This window comes from Phaethon aethereus, assembly GCF_964289735.1.
Source record: "Phaethon aethereus genome assembly, chromosome: 2".
NCBI classification, from domain to species: domain Eukaryota; kingdom Metazoa; phylum Chordata; class Aves; order Phaethontiformes; family Phaethontidae; genus Phaethon; species Phaethon aethereus.
The window spans coordinates 171032568-171057213 of NC_138582.1; the positions used below are offsets into that span (position 1 = coordinate 171032568).

The following is a 24646-nucleotide window of genomic DNA, read 5'->3' on the forward strand; positions in this document are numbered from 1 at the left end:
TGGATTCGTGATCAGGAGGCAGTGGCCGAGACAGAGGCTCAGGGACAAACGTCTGCCCGTCACCCAAAGCCAAAGACGAGGCTGGGAAGCCGCACACTAAGCAGACACACAGAGGCACGGGGGTTTCACATGAAAAGAGGGAAAGTAACAAAAAAAAGCAAGGGATCAACCAAGCAAGGCAGCCGCTAGGTCTTACAGCGGCAAGGTGAGGGCCTATACGTGTAGCTATAGATATTTTTTTAATTGTGTGGAAGCTGGGAGTTGAGCAAGTCTCTCCTGTGCCAGGGCTGGGAGAAAGGTAAGGATTGCCACAGGCTCGCAGGCCATCCCTGCCTCCACCCGCTCTGTGTCATCTCCTTAAACACCAGCGGGAGGGTGGGGCGATCCCTCCGTGCAGCTGCGCCTGGCACCGCCGTGCCGTAACGCACCGGAAAAGGTGCGGCCCGCCCGGCCCGCGGGGCATCCCCCCTGCTTGTATTTACACGCTCTAAGGGCCATTCTTGCAAGTTTTTGCTCCTCTTCTTGGCCCGCGTACGTTGGGAACGGGGTGGGAGGACCAAGGGATGCAGCAAGCTCCGGGCAGGCTAATCCCCCTCGCTGGCATGCGGTTCAAGACGCGATTAAGCTTCCCTCCTGCGTCAGCGTGCCGCACCGCTCCTGGAAGGCGCTGGTGATGCAGCCAGGCTGGTCTGGCGGCACGTCCAGTCTATAGGTACCAGCCTCCCCGGCCACGCTGCGCGTTGCTCACGGCGCTGCGCGGTATCGCGGCGTCACAGGACTGCGGCCGACAGCCCTCTGGCGAAAAAGGTGACGTTCTTGTCCTGGATCTTATACTGGTAGATCTGGACGTGATCCTGCCCCGCCGTCAGCTCCAAGGACACTCTCCGAATTATTTTAATCTACAAAGGGAAATGAACAGGAATATCAACCCTTTGGCTGTCCCAGTCACAGCATCCTCGCCCCCTCTGTGCCCACACACCTCTTGCTGGCCCGCCGGGAAGCGGGATGGCCGATGGAAAACCCATCACCTGGCTGCCCGTAACCAGCCCCCTCGGTGGCAGCCCCCCATGAGAGACCACGCAGCAGCCAGGCCCCAGCGACCCAGCTGCCCGCCCAGCCCAGAAGAGATCACTACAGGCCAGGCTGAGATTCGCTGACAGGATAGTTTGGGGAAGCTTCCAAGGAAATAGCTATTTTTCTTTGCCATCACCTTGCGGCAGGAGACAGCCTGCACTGCAGCTGCTGTATAAACCCTTCCCGGCTTCCAGGGATGGGCGAGTCCCCAGGCAGCAGGATGTCTCCGAATACGCCCACAGAGCATGGCTATAAGAGCCCGAATGCTCCGGCAGATCCTGGTGGCCGCAGCAAGGCTGCTCGTTAGTCCTCAGACGTGCTGCAGACCAGGCTGGTCCCGGGCCACCTCCTGCGGGGCGGATGGAGCGCGTCTCGCCAACCCGCGGGCCTGCGGGCAGCGTCGCGCGTGACGTTAACGCGCGCCACCTCTGCGTGCTCTCCCGTGCATTACCTGCCCGTGAACATCCTTGCAGAAGCCGGTCGCCAGCCCCTCTACCCACAGGATCAGGTCACTGTGATGACACAGGGAGTTCACAACCAGTTCATTTTCCTCATCTTCTGAATCCTCGTTGCTGTGAACCAGCACCACGACGTTCCCCTGGAACGAGAGCACCAGGCAGCGGTGAGCCCCGGGCCGATTCCTAATCCGCGCAGGGTAAGGAAGGGGAGATAGCAACGGGAGCTTGCACGAATGTCCTGCGCACTAAGCGACTGGGACATCCCCCAGCATGGCAGCTGGCTCCGAGCTAAAGTCCACTAGGAAAATAAACAGCAGATACATATATAAAACTCTGAAACAGCTTGCTGTATATATGTTGTATTTACATACACACACACAGAGATAATATGCAGCCTAAAAATAAGTCTTTGTTAGGAGACAGCTGTCTAGTTAAACCAGTCTGTCAGGCCACGCAAATGGCAACTCTGAATGAATTCAGAGCAGCTAAAGAAAGCCGTGGCCAAGCGGCCGCAGCCAGAGCTGCGATGCTCAAACCTTCACAGCTCTTGCAAGAAGCAAAGAGCTCCCCAGTGCAAAACCAGCTCTATTAAAAATACAACCCAAGAGTCTCTGCCTCAGCTCATGCAGGTCACCAAGGACTTAACACGAAATTCCCCATCAATTAAAACGTAGTTTAAAGCTTCAGATCATCTTACACAGAAATAGAAACACGTTAGCACGATTTATCATCTTCTTTAGCTATTTTGGAGGCAAATACTCTCAGCCAGCAGAACATCCCCTGTCAGCATTTACGGCACAAACACCCTGGCACCATCCGAAAACCTGACACCGACTGTTTTCGCTCTCGCTCACGCGGAGAGAGCCGTGGCCAGGGCGGGGGACGGCCAGGCAGACAGCGAAGGATGGCTGTGACCGTATCGATCCTGGGGCCGCGATGCCCTCAGAGGGTAGCGCTGACCGGGGAGATCTTTGTGGAAGTGCCGCACCGGTGCACGCCCTTAGAAAGAGCCGGCGCAGCGCACAGCAACACCGAAGACCGGTGGGAGCGGAGACTCGCGTCCACCCCTTCATCCCTGCCCCCCGCGAGACCCATCAGCCCCTCGCTACCTTCACAACCAGTTTCCTTCGCCGCCCTCAACACAAACACGGGTGCGAGTAGAGATCTCTGGGGAGCCAGGAGCTCTAAGAAATGATATCTGACCCCTCGAATCCCTGCCCACACGTCAAGGAAAGAGAGTGCCAGTATCTGGGCAGCACCTCCTCAGAAACAGCTGCAGAGGGACTAACATATCTCCAGGAACTAAAGTATCTCCCCAAGAATGGCTTAGAACAACGATTTGAATCTCCCGGACAGCCAAAGCCTCCCAAAACCCCACCGCGCACAGGTGGGAATAGAAAAAAGCCAGGGTTTGCTCCAGAGACTCTCTTGCCCAGGTCGCGGAGAGGACGCCGCACGCGGAGGGAGCAGTACCTTCAGCTGGGAGCACACCGCGACTCTGCAGTAGTGGATGAAGTCCAGCACCGCCACCGGCGTGGTGCCCAGGCCGAGCAGGACGCTGAGGTCGTCCACCAGCAGCACGGGGCCCTTCCAGGAGTCGCTGCCGGCAGGAGTCAGGGACGTCCGGACAAAGTCAAACAAGGCTTTGAGGTCGGAAGCGCTCCCACTGGAAGAGGAGGTGGCAAGGGGCTTGGCCCACGCAGCCATTGTGTGTCCCCCTCCTCACCCGCTGACCCAACGCGGGGAACGCCAGCCTGCGCCATCCCCACTGTCCCCACTGCTGTGACAGTCACCAGGTCCAACACTTCCCTGCAGTCGCTGCTCCTTTGCTGGCCCGCGGGCGGCGAAACCCTCATGCCCAGCTCCAGGGATCACAGAATCACAGGAGGGTTTGGGTGGGAAGGGACCTGTAAGGCCCATCTAGCCCAACCCCTGCCATGGGCAGGGACATCTTCAACCAGAGCAGGTTGCTCAGAGCCCCGTCCAGCCTGACCTGGGGTGTTCCCAGGGATGGGGCATCCACCACCTCTCTGGGCAACCTGGGCCAGGGTTTCACCACCCTCATGGGGAAAAATTTCTTCCTTCTATCTAGTCAAAATCTGCCCTCTTTTAGTTTAAAGCCGTTACCCCTTGTCCTACCGCAACAGGCCCTGCTAAAAAGTCCGTCCCCACCTTTTCTATAAGATGCTGTTGCCAAGCACGTTATAGGTCTAGAGGAAATTTATTTCAGCGCTCCACAGGTTTGTGTTAAATTTCAAATCATCAGGGACATGGAGAAAGTAAAGTGGGAATAAAACCAGAAGCCAGTACGGTTACAGCAGCACTGTTCTTTTGGATGAGAATAAAACTCAGAATAATAGAAAAAGGAATAAAACTGCTTGGATGGAGTTTTATTTGACATAAACCTGTTGAGTGCTGAAATAAATTTTCGCTAGACCTATAACATGCTTGGCAATAAGGACGGGGACAGAAATTGCCCCAAAATGCCGGAGAAGCGGGACAGAATCCCTCTCTGAGCAGCAGGGAGAGACACGGGGCAGGACAAGCGCCGCAACGTGCACGGCGCTGGCGCTGCCCTTCGCTTAGGCGTCCAGCTACCGAGCCCTCGGGCCGGAGGGGAGCCCGAAGGGAGCCGGGCCTCAGCCGTGGACCTCGCTGCTGCTCTCGGTGTTGGCTGCAGTGGCGGGGGACACGAGGGGGGGAGATGCTCTGGGGGGGGCCCCGCTGCGCTCCAGCGGAACCACCAACTGGTCAGGTTTACCTTATGAACTGGAGAGGACTGGGCTGTGCTGGCTGCTCCTCCTCTTCGCCAAACAGGAGGTCAAGGCAGGACTTGAGGCCTTCCAAGAAGACAAGCTGTCCCCGCTCTTTGGCAGCTGTCAGACTGACTCCCTCGAGAGAGGAAAACATTACGTCGCAGAGCGAAGGGCTTTGGAGGAAGGGTGCGAACGGAACCAAGCGGATCGACAGCCAATTTTTATCAATTCTTATCTAAACATGCTTAAAAAGTCAAAGCCTCAGTAGCTCCTGCACGGGGGATGAAACGAGCGGTTCTGTTACGCACGCTGGTGGACACAATCGCTCTCCTGTGTTTTGCCAGGAGATTAAAAAAAACAACACTGATTTGGGGGCTCAAACATCCTGGAATTGCTCCTGGGAAGACAACCTCGTTGCATGGGAGAAAAACGGCTTCTTATCCAGAGGCAGGGAGAGGATGGGTACAGGCTTCTCCGGGCTGCCCCAAGGACCCTGCTGTGAGCAATTTCTTCGCCCGCCCTTCCCGGGTGGTGAAAGCCGCCGGTTTTCTCTATCTGCAAATCATCGCTGCGGCAATAACGGCTCCCTGGCACAACCCAGGCAACCCGAGCGAGGCACAGCCCGGACCTGGAGAACGCCGTGGGCTGGGCGCCGCCACGCTTGCGCAACATCTGGCAGAGCAGCACGGCCGGGGCTCCCACGGGAAGCCGCCTCAGCCCTGACTCCCCTTCGGAGAAGGAGGAGGGACCACGACAAACGGCCTGGGACCGCGACTCAACCTCAGGCAGAGATTTTCTGCCCTCAGCCCTGCCTCACCAGGAGGCTGACCGAGAGCCGCGTGCTGGGAACGTCAAGCCCCAACGGAGGAAGCCTTGGCAGAGTTGCAGCAGACAGGCAGAAAAGCCCAACTGGAGGTCTAGTTCATGAACTCCTGTCTCACCCTCCTTTCTTTCATCAGCGAGAGTTACTTTCACCAACCACTCTATAGCTCCTCAGCTTACTGGTAACCGCATCGGTCCACCTTTTAGGAGAAAATGTAGTCCCCGTTACTGACGTGATCATACAAAGGTATCTCATGCGAGCTACGTATCCTCAAACCTCAGCCAAACTGCACGTTTCCCAGCAGGAAGAAGAGCAAATTTGCTCGACTTTCCAGTGTGGGCTGCTTCCCACGCTTCACAACGGGACTGCCATTTCTTAAAATGGAACCAAGGAGCATTAACGCCAAGACGCGCAGCGTCTCGGCAGCCTGGAAGCAGGGCTGTTGCGCAACGCAGCAGGTAGGTGGACAAGATGGCGAGATAGACGGTTTACAAGGAGTTCAGGAAGGTTTAGCTCAACGCCAGTATTGCCCGACAGGGAGAACTGGTGAGCCAGAGGCCAGGAGCCAGAAACAAGGATCCTGAGAAAGCAGTTCCCACATCCCCCGAGAGATGACATCCCTTTGGGATGCTGTGAGATTCTGCACCCTCCAAAGAGGGTGGCTGAGCACGACTGGTCAGGAACAAGGGCAAGTCCTACGGCAGGAGCTGCCTGAACGCTGGAAGAGGCACGCATCCGCAGCGCTGGTGCTTTTGACCAGGAATGTTTTAAGTATCGCAGAAAATAAAGATTTTTTGCTTATTTCCTAAGCAGTCATGCTGGGAGCTGCCGGACAGTTGAGCACAGAGTCTGAGTCGCCCAGCAAGGGGAAGGCTCGTCGCAGCAATTCCCCCAGGACCTCAGGCACCGACCAGGGTGCTGTGCCTGGCGCCGTCCCAACGCCGTCTCCAACGGCCTTGGAGGTTTTCCAACCGTTCCCCGGTCCTCATGACACCCCCAGAGCCACTGCGCTCCCTTTGCTCACACGCGAGAGAGATGCAAAAAAAAAAAAAAAAAAACCGGTAAAGTTAAGCTTCTGATCAATGAGACAAGGGCCCGGTGGCTTTGTGAGCATGGCGTGAGGATCTCCAGAGAGAAGGTCTGGTTAGGTAAGGAAGAGGCTCTCTCCAGGAAGACTAACCCTGAGCTCCTGCAAGGCTTATCAGTTGCCACACGTTCAGTGCTAATGAGAAGATTTCAGATTTCCACTGCTTTTCCTCCCAGCTGAAATGCGAGGGGGAGAGATCCATTCACGAAGGCTGCTGCCAGAAAACGCTGCCTACGGCACTTGGAAAACAACGGATCGGAGGCAACGTCTCCCATCACGGCCAGGGGAACCTTTGGCAAGCAGAGGCTACTCCAAGGCGAAGGCCATCTGACAAGTCCCCACCTCAGACCCAGTTATTAAATCGGCCCTGAGCTTGCCCTTCTTTTTCCTGGCTTCCCACACATGGCTCCGGGAGGAGATCGGTCCCACCTGCCGCGCAAAGCCCGGGACGGGGAGCCGCGGGCAGGGCGCCCGCCAGCACTTTTGGACATCTCCCTTTTCCTTTCAAGCACCTCAATGAACAGCATTAACTGGCCAGCGTTGCAGCACACTCTTGCCTCACCTAATCCACATCGTCTCCTCTCTCTCCCGCCTCTCCCAAGCGAGCCAGGAGCAGCAGTTCCCGCGAACGAGACCCTTGCAGCGCGCGGGGCCCTTTGCTGTCCCTGCCGTAGCCGCCGCCAGCCCCGCGCCCGGCCGAGGCCGACGCGGGCTGCAGGCAGCGCGACTCGGCTTTCGCAGGTGATGTTTGCTCGCTAAAACCGTGCCGGGGAGCAGGGCAGAACGGAGAGCTACGGGAAGGCTCTTGGCCAACTGCAGGCACGCACCATGGAAAACGTTCTAGCCAAGGACAGAAGAACCTTTGTGTCGCAGGAACGGGGAACGCCGGGCAAATACCTGACGTGCCTCGAAGCAGGGCTGAGCTGCACATCGGTCTCCCGACCCTCATCCCCTCGTGAATTTTTGGAGCCTGCACTTGCTGAAGGGCTTTGCTGCAGCAGTGGTTAAATTCACTACTGACACCAGTAATTCAGGAACCGATTTTAACTTGGCTTCAGCCATTTCGTCCCGCGCGCACACACTCGCCGTGCTTCGGACCAGCGAGAGAGCAGCGTCCCCTCTTTAAAACACCCCGCCTCTTCGCGCCGTTCCAGCGGGGCCTGCCGGGATGGCCGAGGGAAGGGCCGCGGCACGAGGGGAAGGCAGCAGGGACAGTGCACCCGTGGGTCAGACCAGGCATTCAGTCCCCTCGGTGCCGTGACGCTCCTGGGTGGACCCAGCAAGTCCAGTCCCATTTTCCAACTGGGGAACCAGGTCCCAAAGAGACAGCGCTGGATGGAGACCTGGACTCACCCCACTGCAGTCATCTGCCACAGCGAAGCTCTGCTCGTCTCCCAGCTAGCAGCCCGCCCAATGTGACCTCTGGAATCAGCACAGGAAGCATCGGGACAGCTTGGAGATGGCGGAAAAAGTGCTCAAAACGGCCAACGGCAGCTTCCTGACTGCCACGGACACTACGCATGTCCCTGCTGCAGAGCCACAGCGCTGCAGAGCGCCCGAACAGGCATCACCAGCGCTGGAAGCGTTCCTCATCTCGCAGCACCACGCTCCCGTCGCCGGGAGCACACAGACGTTACCTCTGGCAATCTGTCATTTACCGATCAAGCCCAGAAACGCTCCTGAAACGGCAGCTCGGCGTGACTGGCGCTGCGAGCTCCGCGCGGAGCGCAATCGCTCTCGTCCGCCTGGGCCGCGGCCAGGCGGGCAGCGTGGCGGCCCGCCGGCGGCGACGTCCCTTCAAACCAGGACCACTGGTTCATACGGGAAAGCAAAAACGAAGCAAACGTCGTACAAATGAGAGTGGGAACACCGATCTGGCAAGCTGCCCTGTGCCATTAGGCTTGCTATGGCCCAGCACGTTCTCTACAAGGTCATGACAAATAACATGAACTGTCCCTTAAAATTAAGTGCAGATCCTCATGGAAAGAGCAGGATTTGCAGAAAAGGAAAAGTGTGAAGCCAGTATTGCAGAGCCAGCACAGTCACAAAAATCCAGGGACACTTTTTCCCGCAAGTAAAAATACATCATTGCATTTAGCTGACACATAAGGAACTGCTTCTGGACTGGTAAGACCTGGCAACACCGTGGAGAAGCAGCACGTAAATATTCCGTGTATCACCACGCAAGGGCCAGACCCACAAGACACGGCGGTGGAGTCGCCATCTCTGGAAGTGTTCAAAAAACGTGTGGATGTGGCACTTCAGGACATGGTTTAGGGAACATGGTGGCGCTGGATTAATGGTTGGACTTGATGATCTTGAAGGTCCTTTCCAACCTTAGTGATTCTGTGATTCTGTGATTCTGTGACCCTGGCTCCAGGACCCTTCCCCCAGGCCTGGAACCACCCCATCCCCAGCAGGAACAGGAGCATCGCCGAGTTATGACAGACTGCAGGCAGAAGAGCTTCCTAAGCGCGTAATCACAGAATCATTAAGGGACCTTCAAGATCATCAAGTCCAACCACCAACCCAACACCACCATGCCCACTAAACCATGTCCCCAAGCACCACGTCCACACGCTTTTGAACACATCCAGGGACGGTGACTCCACCACCTCCCCGGGCAGCCTGTGCCAATGCCTGACCACTCTCTCAGTACAGAAATTTCCCCCAACACCCAATCTAAACCTCCCCCGGCGCAACTTGAGGCCGTTTCCTCTCGTCCTGTCGCTGGTTACTTGGGAGAAGAGACCAACCCCCACCTCACCACAACCCCCTTTCAGGCAGTTGCAGAGAGCGATGAGGGCTCCCCTCAGCCTCCTCTTCTCCAGACTGAACACCCCCAGTTCCCTCAGCTGCTCCTCATCAGACTTGTGCTCCAGACCCCTCCCCAGCTCCGTCGCCCTTCTCTGGACACACTCCAGCACCTCAACGTCCTTCTTGTCGTGAGGGGCCCAACTCTGAACACAGGATTCGAGGTGCGGCCTCACCGGGGCCGAGTCCAGGGGCACGATCCCTGCCCTGCTGCTGCTGGCCACACCATTGCTGGTACAGGCCAGGGTGCTGTTGGCCTTCTTGGCCACCTGGGCACACTGCCGGCTCATGTTCAGTTGGTTGTCAACCAGCACCCCCAGGTCCTTTTCCACCGGGCAGCTCTCCAGCCACTTGTCCCCAAGCCTGGAGCATTGGATGTTGTGACCCAAGTGCAGGACCCGGCACTTGACCTTGTTGAACCTCATAGAGTTGACCTCGGCCCATCGATCCAGCCTGTCCAGATCCCTCTGCAGAGTCTTCCTGCCCTCCAGCAGATCAACACTCCCACCCATCTTGGTGTCGTCTGCAAACTTACTGAGGGAGCACTCGATCCCCTCATCCAGGTCATCAATAAAGATATTGAACAAGACCACTGGGAATGATTCCACATGGGAGATTTAACCTGTGGATGGAATAACATAACACAAGTGGCTGCCCATGGGCCAGGTTCTTCTAAGCAGTGGTCTTCTCCTGGAGGAACTACAGCCTGACGCCCTACAACTCTCCCAGCCAAGACAGGGAGCCAGGCAGCTGGTCTTGAGCTCACTACCAAGGAAGAGGAGACGGGAAGGGAGCGGCCGGTCATTAGATGGAGCATGCAGCACACCTGACTGCAGCACGACACAGCACAGGGTGCTGCCTGAAATCAGGGCTTGCTGCAGCCACGTAAATGAGATCCCAGCTGGTCTCCAGTAGAGATCTACAGCAGTGAATTCTTAAGCCAGTCCAAGAGTGAAATGACCCTGGCAAAACAGACCTTTGCTGAGCCTGATGAGTTCATTCAGGCAGAGAGAGATTAAAGCAAAGACAAGATCTTACGGACACTCAGACAGATATAAATAACTGATGTTACGACCTCCAACTCCTCCCTCCACGACGACTGACCGCGTGGGCACCTGTGAAGTTATAATGTGAGACTGACTCGGACTTGAAGCCGGAGCGAGAGGGAGAGCTCACCGCTGCGGGCAGATGTAAGCGCTTCTCTGAACTCCCCTGAGCAAACCGTATCGTTCTTCTTATCACTCCCCTTCGTTCCAGTAACCTTTTCGTTCGAAACATCAGACAGCAAATCATTCCGATTTGCGTTGCACGTGTGCTCCAGCTAACCCTCATGTTCTCCCTTCTCAGCCTCTCCCAGGAGGGAGGTGACAACAGCGCACGCACAAGCTGTGCGCCAGGAAATTTCGCCGCGTTAGGAAACACACCAACAAACACGACTCTGCTTTCAGAGCAGGCGCGGATCCCGTATTTAACAGCTGAACCTCCTACCTACACCGGTCACCATGGCCCTTTTTCTGTCCCACTTGGCAAGCTGCCCTCAAGATTTCCTCCTCTCTGCAACACGAAGGCCAGAACTATTCAGCGCGCGCAGAGGCTGGCTGGCTCAGCAGCGGGGAACCTGCTCCGCAGGGAAATCGCGTGTTGAGTATCTGACTGTGAGTTAAAGCTCCACGTGGAAATGCTTTGTTTGCTCAGTTCGTTTTATTTAAGTTTTTATTTAAGAAATTTAATAAATTTCTTTTATTTCTTAAGAGCTCTCAGAACTAATCTCCTTCTAGAAACTGAGTATTAAATAACGTACAGTCGTTTAGCAAGCACCGAAACTCAACCCACATTCACAGCGGGAAATACACGGTTATTGCAACACCCGGTTCTTCAGCACCTGAAAGTCTTTGTAAGCAGCAGCGCTGCTGGGACTCCCAGCAGAACCAAGGGAGGGAGGACGGATGCCAGCCCTTGGGCCCCGGAGGTCACCTGGACTTCAGCTGGAGCATTTCACGTCTGAGCATTGTACAAAAAGCCAGAGCTCAGATTGATTTGCTGACCCTGGGAACGACCCTGCCTACTTCGTTTCTCCGTTCCCTCGTTTCAGGGTACACAGAGTCCTTGCCTGACTCATCATGGGAAAGAAATCCTTAAGAATTCACTCAGCACTTGCGGCTCCTCAGACGGCTCAAGCTGATGGCTTGGCCCAGAGGCCAAAAGAGGCATACCGGCGTCCTTCTGGATTTACGGGTGGTTTGGCCCAGGGGACTTCATCACAACGTAACCACGGGACCGAGGACGAAGTCACCTCAGGACCTCCTGCGCCCTACAGCCGGTGCAACCTGCAGGCGTTCGGAGAGGCCCCAGGGACACAGACACCAGGGCACCTTTCTCCCCAAAGCACTAATGAAACTACATCTACCGGTCTGGGCTTGTCTGGGGAACGCTGATCTCCAGAAAACATCTCTAAGCACAACGCAAGCAAGCAGCCGTTCAGCGCTCTGCCCTCCCCGGGGCCGGCGGGGCCCTTGCACGAGCCTTGCAGGCAGGTTTTTGCCCCGTATTACAGCCCTGTGAGAAGCACTCTCCGTTCCCTGCTGCAGGAGCACCAACCCCGACCGTGCCCACCAAGATCTGGAAACGTCTGTTCACGTTTCCCGTTCTCCCTCCCTCCCAACAGAAATTACCCGGACCCGTAATTATTAACCGACGCCAAGAGACTTACCAGCTTCTGTGCTACGATGTTATAGTGACTGAAGGACTGGAGCAGGGCCACAAAGCAAACCTTACAGCCAGCTGGGTGAGAAGATAAAAAGGCACGTTACCGTTTCAATTTTGCAAGCTGCCATTACCAAAGCACATAAATCACAGCAGCCAGGCCACAAATCTGTCGGGAAAGGCCGTCAAGCGGGACAGGTCTAGGCAGCCCCTCACGGGCTCATGGCTGGGCTTTCAATTTTCACCTTTCTATAGGATTCCCACATTAGGGAAAATGTTAGTCAGTTTAAAAAGAAAGGGGAAAAAACACGAAAATGATGACATTAAAAAAGCAGAAGGCCTCTTTTCTGTCTCGTGCCATCCTGCCCTGGGACCTCCTGGCACCGTTTCCTGGTGTTACTGGAAGGAGGCCAACGGCTGACCGTGACACGAACTACTGAAACCACCGACATGCCAAAAATCCCCATTTTGGCTCTCGCAGGGCGAGTGGCCTTGTCTGTAAAAACACACAGAACAAGCAATTTTGACAAAGATACCTCACGAAAACGTGATTTTGGAAAACCCAGCACGTGACAACCTGGCCTCGTGGTCTGGGTATGAGAAAAACGCTGATTTTGGCGTCTCCCTGCCAGAGAGCAGGGCATGGATTTCAAGCAGCCAGAAGTCAGTGGCCTCAGTTGAGTCTTCACCGACCCCTTGGGAGCTCCCAATGTGTTGAGCACCAAGCAGGGCTGCTACAGACACGGGAACACCGGCACCCAGGTCCCAGGGTGGAAAGCGGGTGACAGCCGAGCCCTGCGGGGACGCGGGCAGGCCCCGAGGCAGCGCCGAGGCAGGGCTGTCCCTTTGAAGCCTTCACACCACCCTAACCTGCTCTCCACGGGCTTTCCTGCAGTTTCACTCTGTGCCATTAGGTAAAACAATTTTTTAAAAACGGGGTAAAGCCAGAGCTGAGGAAGCGGCGGTTACGGGGGGGAGGATGCGCTCAGCCCCGCCGCCTGCACGGCGCGGAGCCGAGTTTCGGGTCTGAAAGGCACCGGGTTTGCTGGGGTGGCTGCTTTGCCAGCAGGAAGCTGGAGGTGCCCACAAGTCCAGCGCCCACTCTGCGGGGGCTAGCAGGTTACTCGCAGCTGAATCTGCTAGCAGAAAAGCCATTAGGCAACTTGCCAGGCTCTTTGTTTCTTTACTCGCTACCAGCTTATCTATTTGTTAGCTGTTCCTGCCATTTTTAATTACATTATAAAACACCTAACTAGTGAAGGAATTACAGCCAACACCTCACTGTCAGATGTGATCTACAACGTTCACTGCACCAATGACGAAACACGGTGCACTGACATTACGGGACGTACCCAAGGATATAAAGCAAGTCCCAAGAACAAGTCAGGACTGGGATCCATAAATCCTGATGCCAAAGCTTTGCGCTAATCTGAGGATGCCTCACGCTCTGCAAAACCAGCCTCTGCTCACATAGGAACACTTTATGCTGAAGGAACCTCCACGGAGCAGGCAAAGGCAAACCCTTGCCTTGGAGAGTCCTGCTGCTGACATACCTCTGAGGTAGAAGGAGAGGAAATGGTGCACCAGGAAGCCGCCATCCGTTCTGGTGTCTCGCAGCAGCGTGAATTTACCCTGAGAAAGAAGCAGCAAAATAACTGAACGGAGGAAGATGAGGGCACACACTGCTCCCGGCTGCATCTTGGTAGACATGACGCCTGCTCAGGCTAGGGGAAACTCTGCAGGTATTAGTCGGAGAAAGAACACGCAGCGCTCCAGCCAGCCGTCCATCCACAAAGGGACGCCAGCGCTTCCTCCGGACACAGCCCACAGGGAGGCATCAGAAGATGCTGAGTTCCCCGCTTTCTGAAAGACATGCCCGCCAGCTAAAAGCCCTTGCGCTAGACCGAGACCCCAGCTGGACCCCCGCGCCCTGCGCCCACCAAGAGCCACCTCCTCACATGGAAACACCCGGCTGCCGCAGAGGACACCGACAAGCAGCACCGCGCTTTTCCAGTGCCGGCACATCCAGAGCACACCCGTGTTCGCGCCCCTGGTGCTGGACACCATCGTCATGGGTGGCTGTGAGCAATGTCTACCTCCCAGCTTTGTCCCCCTCTCCTGCAATTCAGTCTTCCTTCTACTCCAAGTGGCACAGATGGCTGGGGGACAACAGCCACCCACTCTGCTCCCAGCCCGTTCCCCCAGCGCCACGGCCAGCGTCGCCTGTGCGCTTAGCATGGCAGCCCCGCTACAGCTGCTGCTTCTCCTGTCCCCAGTCCGTCCTCCCTGTTCCAGGCTTACCTCAAACGTGCCACGTTCAGAGCAGAAAACCTCATCATCAAAATGTGTACTGGAGCAGAGTGCTCTGCACAAAGCATATACCTTGTTTTGATCACGCAGGAAATTAATTCCGTTCATCGGCGCACGCTTGTTATCAGTACCAGTCTCATCAAGGCATTTCTTTCCATTAAAGCCTTAGTCAAGATGTTTCTTTAATCAATACAGATCATAGAAGGGCTGCTTTTAATCACAAAGAACTTATCAATGCTTTTTTCTTTCCTCCAATCCATTAGAAGAAAATGCTGTTGCAAAACCAACAAGCAATCTACCCATAGGCAATTCACAAGCCATCTATCAGACTTAACTCCCCAGCGCCTAAAACGTGCTATAAAGCGGTGCTAACGGAACGACAAATATTGAACACGTCTGCAGGGAATGCAAAGCAGAAGCCAGGGTAGAGGAGTGCTGATCTGCCTCAGCCAGAGAGCTCTCTCTCACCCAAAAAAAAGGGTTGTGCCTCTGCGGCCGTTACAATAACAGGAGGCACCAGCCCGGTAAGCATCTCGCTGAGCTGTGCCCTCCGTGGCTAAGCCTGGAGGAGTCTCTGGGTTCAAAAGGCACAAGCTCAAACGTGCAGCAGTTTCTCTTCCGCACGACTCCATCCCCTTCAGCTCCCCTCTCCCCTGCAACGGCAGGCGGAATGCCACCCCAACTCCCCTCCCTCACCTGCTAGCTCTCGAAAGGTCCTCTCCTTTGCTCCCACGTACACTGCGCAGAACGCGGCAGGACGTTATCATTCAGAGCATAATTTTGCTTTTTCAAACCTTCCAGTTATCGACCCTTAAATCCTGCCAACCCTCAATTCGCTGTCACACTGCAGCTGCTTAGGCAGCACTCAAAAGTCTTAATTTCTGACGCTTAGATGCCCAGCTAGCCAGAGGTGGAAACGTCCAAGCCCTGCACCTCCAGGAGCAGCAGCTGCACCAAAGCACAGGAAGGCAACAGCTCTGGAAAACTCCAGCACTGTGCCTGTGGCCACAGAACTGCCCCAAAGCCTTTGCCGACTCCGGAGCACAGGATACAAATACAGGAATCGGGGTTCTACCGGTTGTGTCGACACAAGGAGGAAGGCAAGCAAAGCCAGCAGGAATCTGCGAGGCTTTCCGAAGTCTGCGGAGCCCTGTGGTCACGCTGCCTGCACGCAGGTCCATGCACCTCTTGCACCCCCAGCCCCCAGACTACGTCTATCAAATTGTTTAGCAGCTGGCTGGAAGCCACCAGGTCCCTGGAGGACCCGAGGGCGAGCGGCTTCCCCTTGCTGCCAGGCAAGAAGAATTCTCCTGCTGAGGAGCGGGTAAGCCCCAGCCCCACCACCAGGACCTTGTTTGCTGGCGTGCGGAAACCCCGCGGCCCCCGAGCCACCACCACGGATGCACAGTCCAATTCTCTTCCCCCTTCTGTGCATCCTTCTCCAGCCCAGAAGAAGCTGCTGGGGATGAAACACCTCCAAAGGCAAGGTCTTCTTGTAGCACCTCTCCGTCCATCTGCCCCAGCCTGCTCCCTCCACGCTCCGCTTTCACACTCTTTCCACCTGCAGGCTACAAGGCAGAAGCTGCAGCTACTTGTTAGAAACTGCCAAAATCCCCTGGCAAGGCAGCGGCGGGTGTCACAAGCCTTCAGCGGTGACATGTCAGATACACCCACACAGGCGGCAGCTTCATCCACCTACCAGCCCTGCAGTGAAGGCATTTGTCAGCACTTTGAAAATGGCACAAGCCAACCCTGGAGATGCAGAAATCGGGCTGGCAGAGACAGGAGGAAGAGATTTGCAAAGGGCTGGTGCTTGTTAAGCACAGCGGGACACTGATTCCCAGCCAACCTTGGCCAGGTATCTCGGCACACCCCAAGGACTGTCTCTCCCACCGGGGAGAGCCCGGCTCCAGACTGCGCGGCTCTGTGCAACGATCAGTGATGCTGAGCAGTGCGGAGGGGGACTTGCAAAACAGCAATACTCGTGATTTACCACCAGCTTAGTCCGTATTGCAGTGTATGAACGCAGTCTTCCAACTCTGGTGTCAGGGAATACTGCTCCTTCTGCAGCCAGCCGTATTCTGGAGCTACACTACCGCCAGACACCTCGACGAAGAGAAACCCGGAGTGTGCAGTGGGAGGTCCAAGTCCCCAGCTGATGGGAGAGGAAGAGCCAACTCAAATCCGAGGCAACTCCTCATATAGAGGAGTCTTTGGTTCAGCTCCTCTGCTGGGTCCTGCCTGGGCTGCCAAGTCAAAACCCAACATCTTGAGGCCAAATCTCCCGTTGGTTTTGCTCCGCAGAATTTCCTGTTCACATTAAGGTGAGCCCCCTGACTCCAAACCAGGCTTGAGGATGACAGCATCCCCGCTCACCCCACAGCTCCACCACCAAACGCGCCTTAGAGAACGGCTCCACTCTGCCAACACTCCCCCAAGGGCTCCTCACTTGGCATTTCACGTGCATTACAAACCCAATTATCATCCCACAGGAACCACAGGGACTTGGGAATTTACCAATGGAATGGTTTGGGTTGGAAGGGAGCTGTAAAGGCCATCTAGACCAACCCCTGCCATGGGCAGGGACATCTTCAGCCAGAGCAGGTTGCTCAGAGCCCCGTCCAACCTGACCTGGGGTGTTCCCAGGGATGGGGCATCCACCACCTCTCTGGGCAACCTGGGCCAGGGTTTCAGCACCCTCATCATGAAATATTTCTTCCTTCTATCTAGTCTGAAACTGCCCTCTTGTAGTTTAAAACCATCACCCCTTGTCCTGTCACTACAGGCCCTGATAAAAAGTCTGTCCCCGTCTTTATCAGCCCCCTTGAAGTCCTGACAGGCTGCACTACGGTCTCCCCGGAGCCTTCTCTGCTCCAGGCTGCACCCCCCCAGCTCTCCCAGCCTGTCCTCCCAGCAGAGCTGTTCCAGCCCTCGGAGCGTTGCTGGGGCCTCCTCTGGCCCCGCTCCAGCAGGTCCATGTCTCTCCTGTGCCGAGGGCTCCAGAGCTGGACGCAGCGCTGCAGGGGGGTCTCCCCAGAGCGGGGCAGAGGGGCAGAATCCCCTCCCTCACCCTGCTGGCCACGCGGCTTTGGGGGCAGCCCAGGACACAGGTGGGTTTCTGGGCTGTGAGTGCACAGTGCCAGGTCATAGCTTCAGTCTGTCCTTTACAGAGTGATGCTGTTACGACCAAGCCTTAAGCCAACAAACTCTACCAGATTTGCTTCGAGCCTCGAGGGCCTGACCTCTATCCAGCAGCACCCTCCCAGCTTTTTCCTGACGTTTCCTCCCCAGCAGACCAGCCCTGCCCCGCTCCGGGCAGGCTGGCAAGGAATTACCTCACTGGCGTTTCCCAGCTCAGGGCAAAAGCTGCCCTACTCTCATCATAAGCTCTACAAGAAGAGAAAGGGGGAAAAACTCAAGACTTACAAAATAAATTATCACCCCAAACCGGTTTTTATTATCTAAGCTAGTATGTATCTATCAGGAAAAAAATGGAGCAATATGTAACACATGCGTATTTTATTAAATTTTCACCCGAAGCACTGCACGGCTTTTATAAAGGGCGAGTGCGTTTAGTTACAGCCTGATTTCATCAGCACAAAAACCGTGGGGATTAACTGAATTGATTTAGTGGCCTAAAGGAAGAGAAACCTGTAGAACACACCGCAGGGCCCGCAGGAGCGCCGGGGAGCGGATTTTTACCCCGTTGTGCTGTTATTCACGACACGGCAGCGACCACACACAGACACGCCAGGGCTCGATGGCTGCGGGGACAGGGCCCGGCCCCTCCGTACCGCCAGGTACCGGAGCCAGGGCCGGGCGAAGGGAAGGGAAGGGCCCGGAGGCCGTTAAAGCACTCCCGAGAGAGGCCGAGGCAGCCGCCGCGCCGCGCTCCGGCTGCCGCCGCCTGCTCACGAAGCCACGCCCCTCCCAGCATGCACCGCGCGGCTCCCGGCGGGCAGCGCTACCCGGACTACAGCTCCCGGCAGGCCCCGCGCCGCTCCCCACCCCGCCGCCACGGCAGCCTCGTTCCCTCCCGCCCGTCCTCTCACCGTCTCCGGCCGTTGCGGGGAGGCGTCCAGCAGCTCGTTCAGCTCCGCGAACATGGCGGGCGGCGGCCGCGGAGCGGGGACATCCGGAGGCGGTGGGAGGGGGCGGTGGGAGGAGGTGGCCGTGCGGCCCCGCGCATGCGCTGAGCGGGGCAGGACGGCGCCGCCTGCTGGGAGGACGGGGAGCCGCGGGGGGGTCGCCTCAGCCCGCCCTTCCCCGCTGCCCTCAGGGGCCGCCCGGGCTCGTCCTGCCCCGGGGCGGGTCCCGGGCGGTGCCGGGGGCGTCCTCGCCGCCTCCGCGGGCCGCCTGTGCCGCTGCGGCTGGGCGCAGGCGCCGCGGCCTCCCCCGCCGGCAGCGCTCCCCCTCGGGCAGCCCTCGCCCTGGTGCCCACCAGGCCCTTCCCGGCTGGGCAGCCCCCAGCCCCGCCCGGTGCCCGGTGCCGGTCCTGGTGCGGGAGTTGGCCTTTCCCATGGTTGAGCTCCATGAGGCTCCTGTCAGCCCGTCTCTCCAGCCTGCTCGGGCTCCCTGCGCAGCAGCACGACCCTCCGTCCCGACGGTTAACGAAGCTGCTAAGTGGGACTGGATCCCCGCGCAGCCCACCAGTGACTGGCCTCCTGGTGCCACTGGCCAGTGGCCTGGTCCCCAGCCCAGAGGTGCCCCCATACGCCCCTTTGCCAGCCGTGGGCCCGTATGGCAGACAACATGCACAAGAGAGTGGGATATTTGGGAGGGGCCTATTATTCCCTTAATGCTTCCTATTACGTTACTAGCACATTTGAGTGCTGCTAAGCATTAATTTATCGCTCTCCAAGAACAAGCTGCCATAGTTCCCAGCTAGCAGCTGAGTAGTAACAGCAAATTCACAGCCTGTAACTGCGAACATCCATATTATTTTTGGTGTTATTTTTGCCCATGTGCCTGAATTTGCTTTTTTTTTGGCCCTGAATTCACCTTTCCATTTAATTGCTCCACCCAAGCTTTTGTAACCTTTGATTTTCATAATGTAGACAAGGATTGCCCGACTGAGGGGAGACATGCTGGAGCCCTGGATGTGCCAAGGGGCCTGGAGAGAAGATGCACCAGCCTTGCACTGTCTCGTCGGCTGTGAGCATTAGGGGGCATCAAACGATGCTAATAAATGGCAAGCGCCGAGCAAGAGGGAGGAGACGCCTCCGTAGTTTAGTGTGGGGCTCTTCAGAACCACAAATTATCGCTACTGAAGGGTTATGTGGGTTTAGGAGGGTGAGTCAATGGGAGAAGGGGACAAGGCCACAGAAGAGAGATCTCCTGAGGGCCACCACCGGCTCGGGAAGTCCCTGAGCTGTGAATTACTGGGGCCTGGGAGAAGAGCTGTGGGAACACAAGAAGTGCCTGCCTTGGCATCAAGGTCTTCCCTCTCCTTCTGGTTAGAACAACTTCTAGAAAAGACAGTGGGCTGTATGGTTACTTGGTTGAGCCATTGCAGCTGTTCTTCTCCCTTTATTTCCTGTGTTCATATGTGTATTATCTGTAACATTTATCATCCCGTTCTCCATCCCTTCTTCAGAGTATTTAGGAATATGCTGGATGAGCCAGGTCCCAGCCCAGACCCTGAGATAGCCCGTCTGTAACCTCTCTTCCTTGCAGAAACCGATCGTTTGTGTCAGCCCTTTGCTTCCTGTCTTTAAACCAGTTGTTTAGCTGTGAAAGGGCTTCCTCTCTTACCCTTTGATGGCTTCATTTCTGTAAAAGCTTTAGCTGAAAGCTTCTTTAAAAGTCCAAATCTCTTTGCTTTTGTTTTGCTATCCTTTCACAGAGCTGGGAACCTGGGTCTGATCTCAGTGAGTCCAGTAACCAGCTAAGTCCCTGCTCTGTGTTGGTGCAGCCAGAGCCTTAATTCCTTCGCTGCCCTTTGAAATAGTCTGGCTCTGGCTCCTGGCCTCTCCTAGTTCACATGGTTTGTCTGCAGAGCCCCATTCTGCAGCACAGAGGACAGCAAAGGGAGTTCACAGAGGGAGAAGAACCCGGAGATGTTCCTACCTGGGAGCTGTCTCGAGGGCTGCATTTGTATGCTAGCAAATATGCCATTTCCAGACCACCTTTTGTCTGCACTGTCGCATTTCTCTCTCTGTAGCACTTTCCTTGCAGCTCCTTTGGGAGCCACAGAGCCCTAAATGCCTTGTAAATGAAATGTAAAAATCCTCTCTTTTTCTCTGTGCAGTGGGAAGGGGACCAAAACTGCATGCAAAGTACAGCTGCATCTCTCAAAACACCTCTTGTCCTTCTTAATATATTCCTTCTCACATTTCATGACTTGTTACCGCGTGAAGGCAGTGAGAATTTTGCTGTTAAAAGTGTTGCCCCTTCCCTCCCATCTGCTTCGTGCTTATTTGCAGTATTTACAATGCAGCAAACCTTGTAAGGATTGCATAGTGGAGCCATATGGCATCCATAGGTAACAATGCTGCTTACAATTAAGCTCCTCTGCTATGTCAGACCACTGGGTAAAAAGCAATTCATGACCAAGAGTCAGGAAAAAAAAACAACCCAACAAATCAAAACAATCAATCTTGGGGTGTTTAAGGTAATTCCCAAGGGCATGGCAGGGAAGGTTAACTAAAAGCAGTGGGCTTCTTGATGTGAGTGCCTGGAAAATGATTTTTAGGGAGAAGGCACTTTGATTTACCTCCTTTGATTATCCGTTTCTGGCGACAGAGATGCCTGCATTACTTACTGCTGAGCTCTCCGGGATATTCCTGTCCCTTTGGATTTTAATGCACAAATCAAATGACACCGCAGCAAAAGGAGCGTACCAAAGTGGGAGGGTTCTCTTGTCTTCAGATAACTCTGTTGTTGCTGATATAATGCTAAATGCTTTAGTAATGCTTTGAGTCATAAAAGATCATTAGTGCTTTGAGGCCGGGGAAGGTTAATAAGAGAGCAGATGTTGGGCTAAGTCAATGGCCAGGGAAGAAAAGAAATGGGCAAGTTGTCCCTTTAACTCAGCTTGTGTTCAGGGGATAAATTCAGCCCGCTCAATGCTCAGGCCTTGACATGGCAAAAAGCAGCTGGAAGGAATAATGGGTGAGCTGAACCAGGTGCCGAATTTCTCTGAAGAGACTTTGAAAAGAATTTCTAAGCCAGCGGGTCCCTCCCTGTGACAGCAGTGGAAAGAGGGAGCCCGGAGCCCGGCGCGAGAGGCAGGGCTGTTCTCCGGAGGCGGCGGCTGCCTGCTCCTGCCATTGTCGCTGTTCCTCAAACACGTCTCTCCGCTCGCCCCGCCGTAACCTCACCCCTCTGCCGTTAACAGCAGCTCTTTTTCTACAGGAATACTAGGGGAAAACTGGGTTCTTTTTGTCACGCTAGCAATGCGGACATCTGACGTTTTTCTTTTTTTTTTTCCCAGCTTGTCTACGCTTTGCAAGTGAGCAGCAAACGCCAGAGCTGGTTATGTGCAATTCCTGATACCAAACTTCACTGCCTGTGGTTGTGTTTGGAGCCACTCTTCCCGCTTTTGGCAGCTAGCAGACCTCCCCTGTGCCTGCTGGAAGTGGGGATTAGGTATTACAACAGCCGGCACACTCGCCGTCTTCCTCAGGGACTGGCTCAGAAATGCAGAGGGTAAAATAGCCAAGTGGAAGCCTCTAGTCTGAGATTCCCCGTGGCCACAGGTCATAGAAGCATAGAACAGTTTGGGTTGGGCTGTAGGGACAAAGCTCCAGGGAGGAGACGTGGGAAAAAAACAGGAATTTAGATGCCTGAGGACACAGTAAAACAGCCAGGACAGCTGAGCTGCCTTGAAAAGACCCTTAGAAAAGAAAAATGCAGAACAGCATCAGTGCGTACGTCTCCGTCTTTTACCTTCTCCTTACACTGGTGGTGTGAAGCCAGGAAGGCAGATACGCGCTTCAGGGTGGGGTTAGTCTCACATCTGGGTATTCGTTGTCCTGGAAGATTTTATGGGGGACTGATATGACTGGGGCAGAAGAAGTACAATGTAAATAGAGAAAAGAGATAGGGAGGGCAATGATTTTTATTCTTTCCCTTTTCAAATCTTACTTTTTGCCTATTTGTATACATATATATGTACATATCCCCCTGTGTATGTAGCAACTATTTAAAATGTAGGAGAAAATGATTAAGAATTACCATTCTGTCAGCTCCCGGTGAAGATGAAGCTCACAAACCTTTTTTGCAGGCACAATGACTCTGGCAGAGGGACAGAAGTGCAGGCCTGACATTTCTGATGAGAAAAAAGCAGAAGCATCGCGGGATCACTGAGCATAAGACCCAGAGAGGCCGTGTAGATAGAGCAACACCTGCCGCCAGGCAAAATCAGCTCAACTTAAACCTTTCTTGACAGATGTTTGTCCAACCTGTTCTTAGAAACCCTCAGCGACGATGACTCTGCACCCTCTCTTGGCACTTCCTTCCGGCGCGTCATTATCCCCACTTTAGACACTTGCTGCTGATGTTGAACCTAAGTACCCTTTGCTACCTTTAACCATGGGGTTTTTGCTGATTGCTGGTGGCTGTGAAGAATAATTTACCGCATTCATAAAGCAAGGGGAAAAAAAAAAAAGAGTTTTGATTCAATTTTCAGGTCACCTTTAAAATTCACTTTACCGTTTCGAAGCAAAATGCCTGCTGGCTCTCCACGAGGGGTCTCCAGGCCTTTTCCAGCACGGACTGAAAAATCCCTGGGAAACGTGCTGAAACCAGTGGGGATCCGGCAGCGAAGTCATCTCGGCAGGGAACCACCGAGATTCTGAGGATGCCTGTGAGCAAAATGGGATCAAAGCAGGCAGAGAAAATGCTGTCGTCCTCCTCTCCCAGATGCAGGTGTTTGGCTCTCTAAAGACACTCCGCTCTCTGCCAGATCCTCTGCCCTTCCCATCCGCCGTCATCCCCTTGTCCTTCACACACCTTACCTTCTGGCTCTGTTCCTCATTTTGCCCCGTCCTGCTTTTCTTCTTGCCTCTCTCATCACCTCTTCTGCACCGCTCCCTTCTCGTCCTCCCAACTCTTGCTCACAGAGCTCTCCCACGGCTCCTTTTCTCCTGCCCTCTCATATTTCTGCCGATCTCCTGTACAGCATACCCTCAGCAGCCTGAGGACAATACAGACAACTTCAGAGATCCACTTCTCTGCTCCAGATCTGTATCCCTGAAGAAGATAGAGCTCTAAAGCTGCAGAAGACCTTCATCTTCTCCAAAATCCTTCCTGAAATCTCCTCTTTTCCAATGTCTGCACAAAACCCCAGCAAGTTTGACTCATCTTGTGCTAAACCCTACTGTCTGCCGTGCCAGCCAGTATTGTCTCACTGTTTCTTTGTACTCTTCTACCCAACAGATTGTCTCCATCTGCTGTCTCTTGCCTTGCAGTTAAATTCTAAGCTCTCTGAAACAAGAACCATATTTTCATGCCATGTTTTTGTAGCACCTAGCAAAAGGTGATCTTCATTCAAAACCGAGACTCCTAGGTGCTTCTGCAGAATGACTTCTAATTCATTTAATAAATGCAAATTGTATACATAGATCTGAGCAATATTCCTGAAGCAAGAAATATCGAGGAGTGAAAGCAGAAGGTCGGGTGTAAAATGTCTAGCAGATAGAGAAGCCGGGCTAGCTTACCCTTCAGCCCCACCTCTGTCCGTGCAAAGCAGTGGTGTGCTGGAAAACACAGAATGGTAGAAAACAGAGCTGAGAGGGACCCAGGAGATCAGCAATCCCACAGCCTTGCCCTATAGGAGAGTCAGCAATTCTTGTCACCTTGAGAGGCATCTAACCTGCCCTTGACGTTACATCTACAAGGAGAGCTGCCCACCCTCCCCAGGCAGTCTGTCTTTGTGGTTCTTTCTCCTTACAGTTAGGAGCAATAATCTCCTGCAGAGGAGTAATCTCTCTCTGGGCTGTCTCTTCCGGCAACTGAAGTTCAGCATTTGAAGTTCACCTTTTCTGGGGATTTTCTGACATGCCACCACAGACCCTGGTTATTCCCAGCCTTTTTGAAGAAGCCCTTTGAGACTGTTCTCGTGTCTCTCTCGGTCTGCAGTTCTCCACACTGCCCACCCCACCCCGCAGAGGTTGTCTTTTCTGGATCTCTTCTCATTCTTCTTGCTTCCCCTGAACCTTCTCCCGTGGGCTGCACCTTTCCTGAAGTGGCATGCCCGAGACTGGGCCCAGTCTTGTAAAATCTTACCCATCCCTTGTGCTACCTAATAGGTCTGAGGTGGCTTTAGCTGGTTTTCTAGGATGAAGTTCAGAAAATACCTAACCAAGCTGTGTATGCTAGTTAGTATTCTTGTTTATTGCAATTACGACTCTCTTGGTGGAGAGCACAATATTTCATTTATTGTGGTAAGGCATCTGCTTGCAGATGACAATTTTAAAGACTGTTTTTTTTAAAAAAAAAACAACCCAACAGTGAATCTCTTGAATTCTCAGCCTCCTTTGTCAGCAGCCTTCTTTCTTCACTGGGTCTGGACCAACACTCCCTTTCTTCTTCTCCTTCTGCTGAGGTAGTCTTTTCTTCTTCCTCTTAATGATGCTCGCTATTTCCATCTCAATTTCTGCCTTGGCCTTTCTGATGT

At 54.6% G+C, this 24646-nt stretch overlaps 1 protein-coding gene across 1 annotated transcript; it reads right to left on the reverse strand.

The window, feature by feature from the left end:
- Positions 1-631: 631 nt before the first annotated feature.
- On the reverse strand, positions 632-18131 carry ELP6 (elongator acetyltransferase complex subunit 6; the record flags this gene model as incomplete). Its single annotated transcript, XM_081996921.1, has 7 exons — positions 632-899; positions 1526-1672; positions 3006-3198; positions 4294-4424; positions 11723-11793; positions 13269-13347; positions 18078-18131. The coding sequence occupies 7 exons, from the start codon at positions 18129-18131 to the stop codon at positions 771-773; spliced, it is 804 nt and encodes a 267-aa protein (XP_081853047.1). The 3' UTR covers positions 632-770.
- Between the last annotated feature and the right edge of the window lie 6515 nt (positions 18132-24646).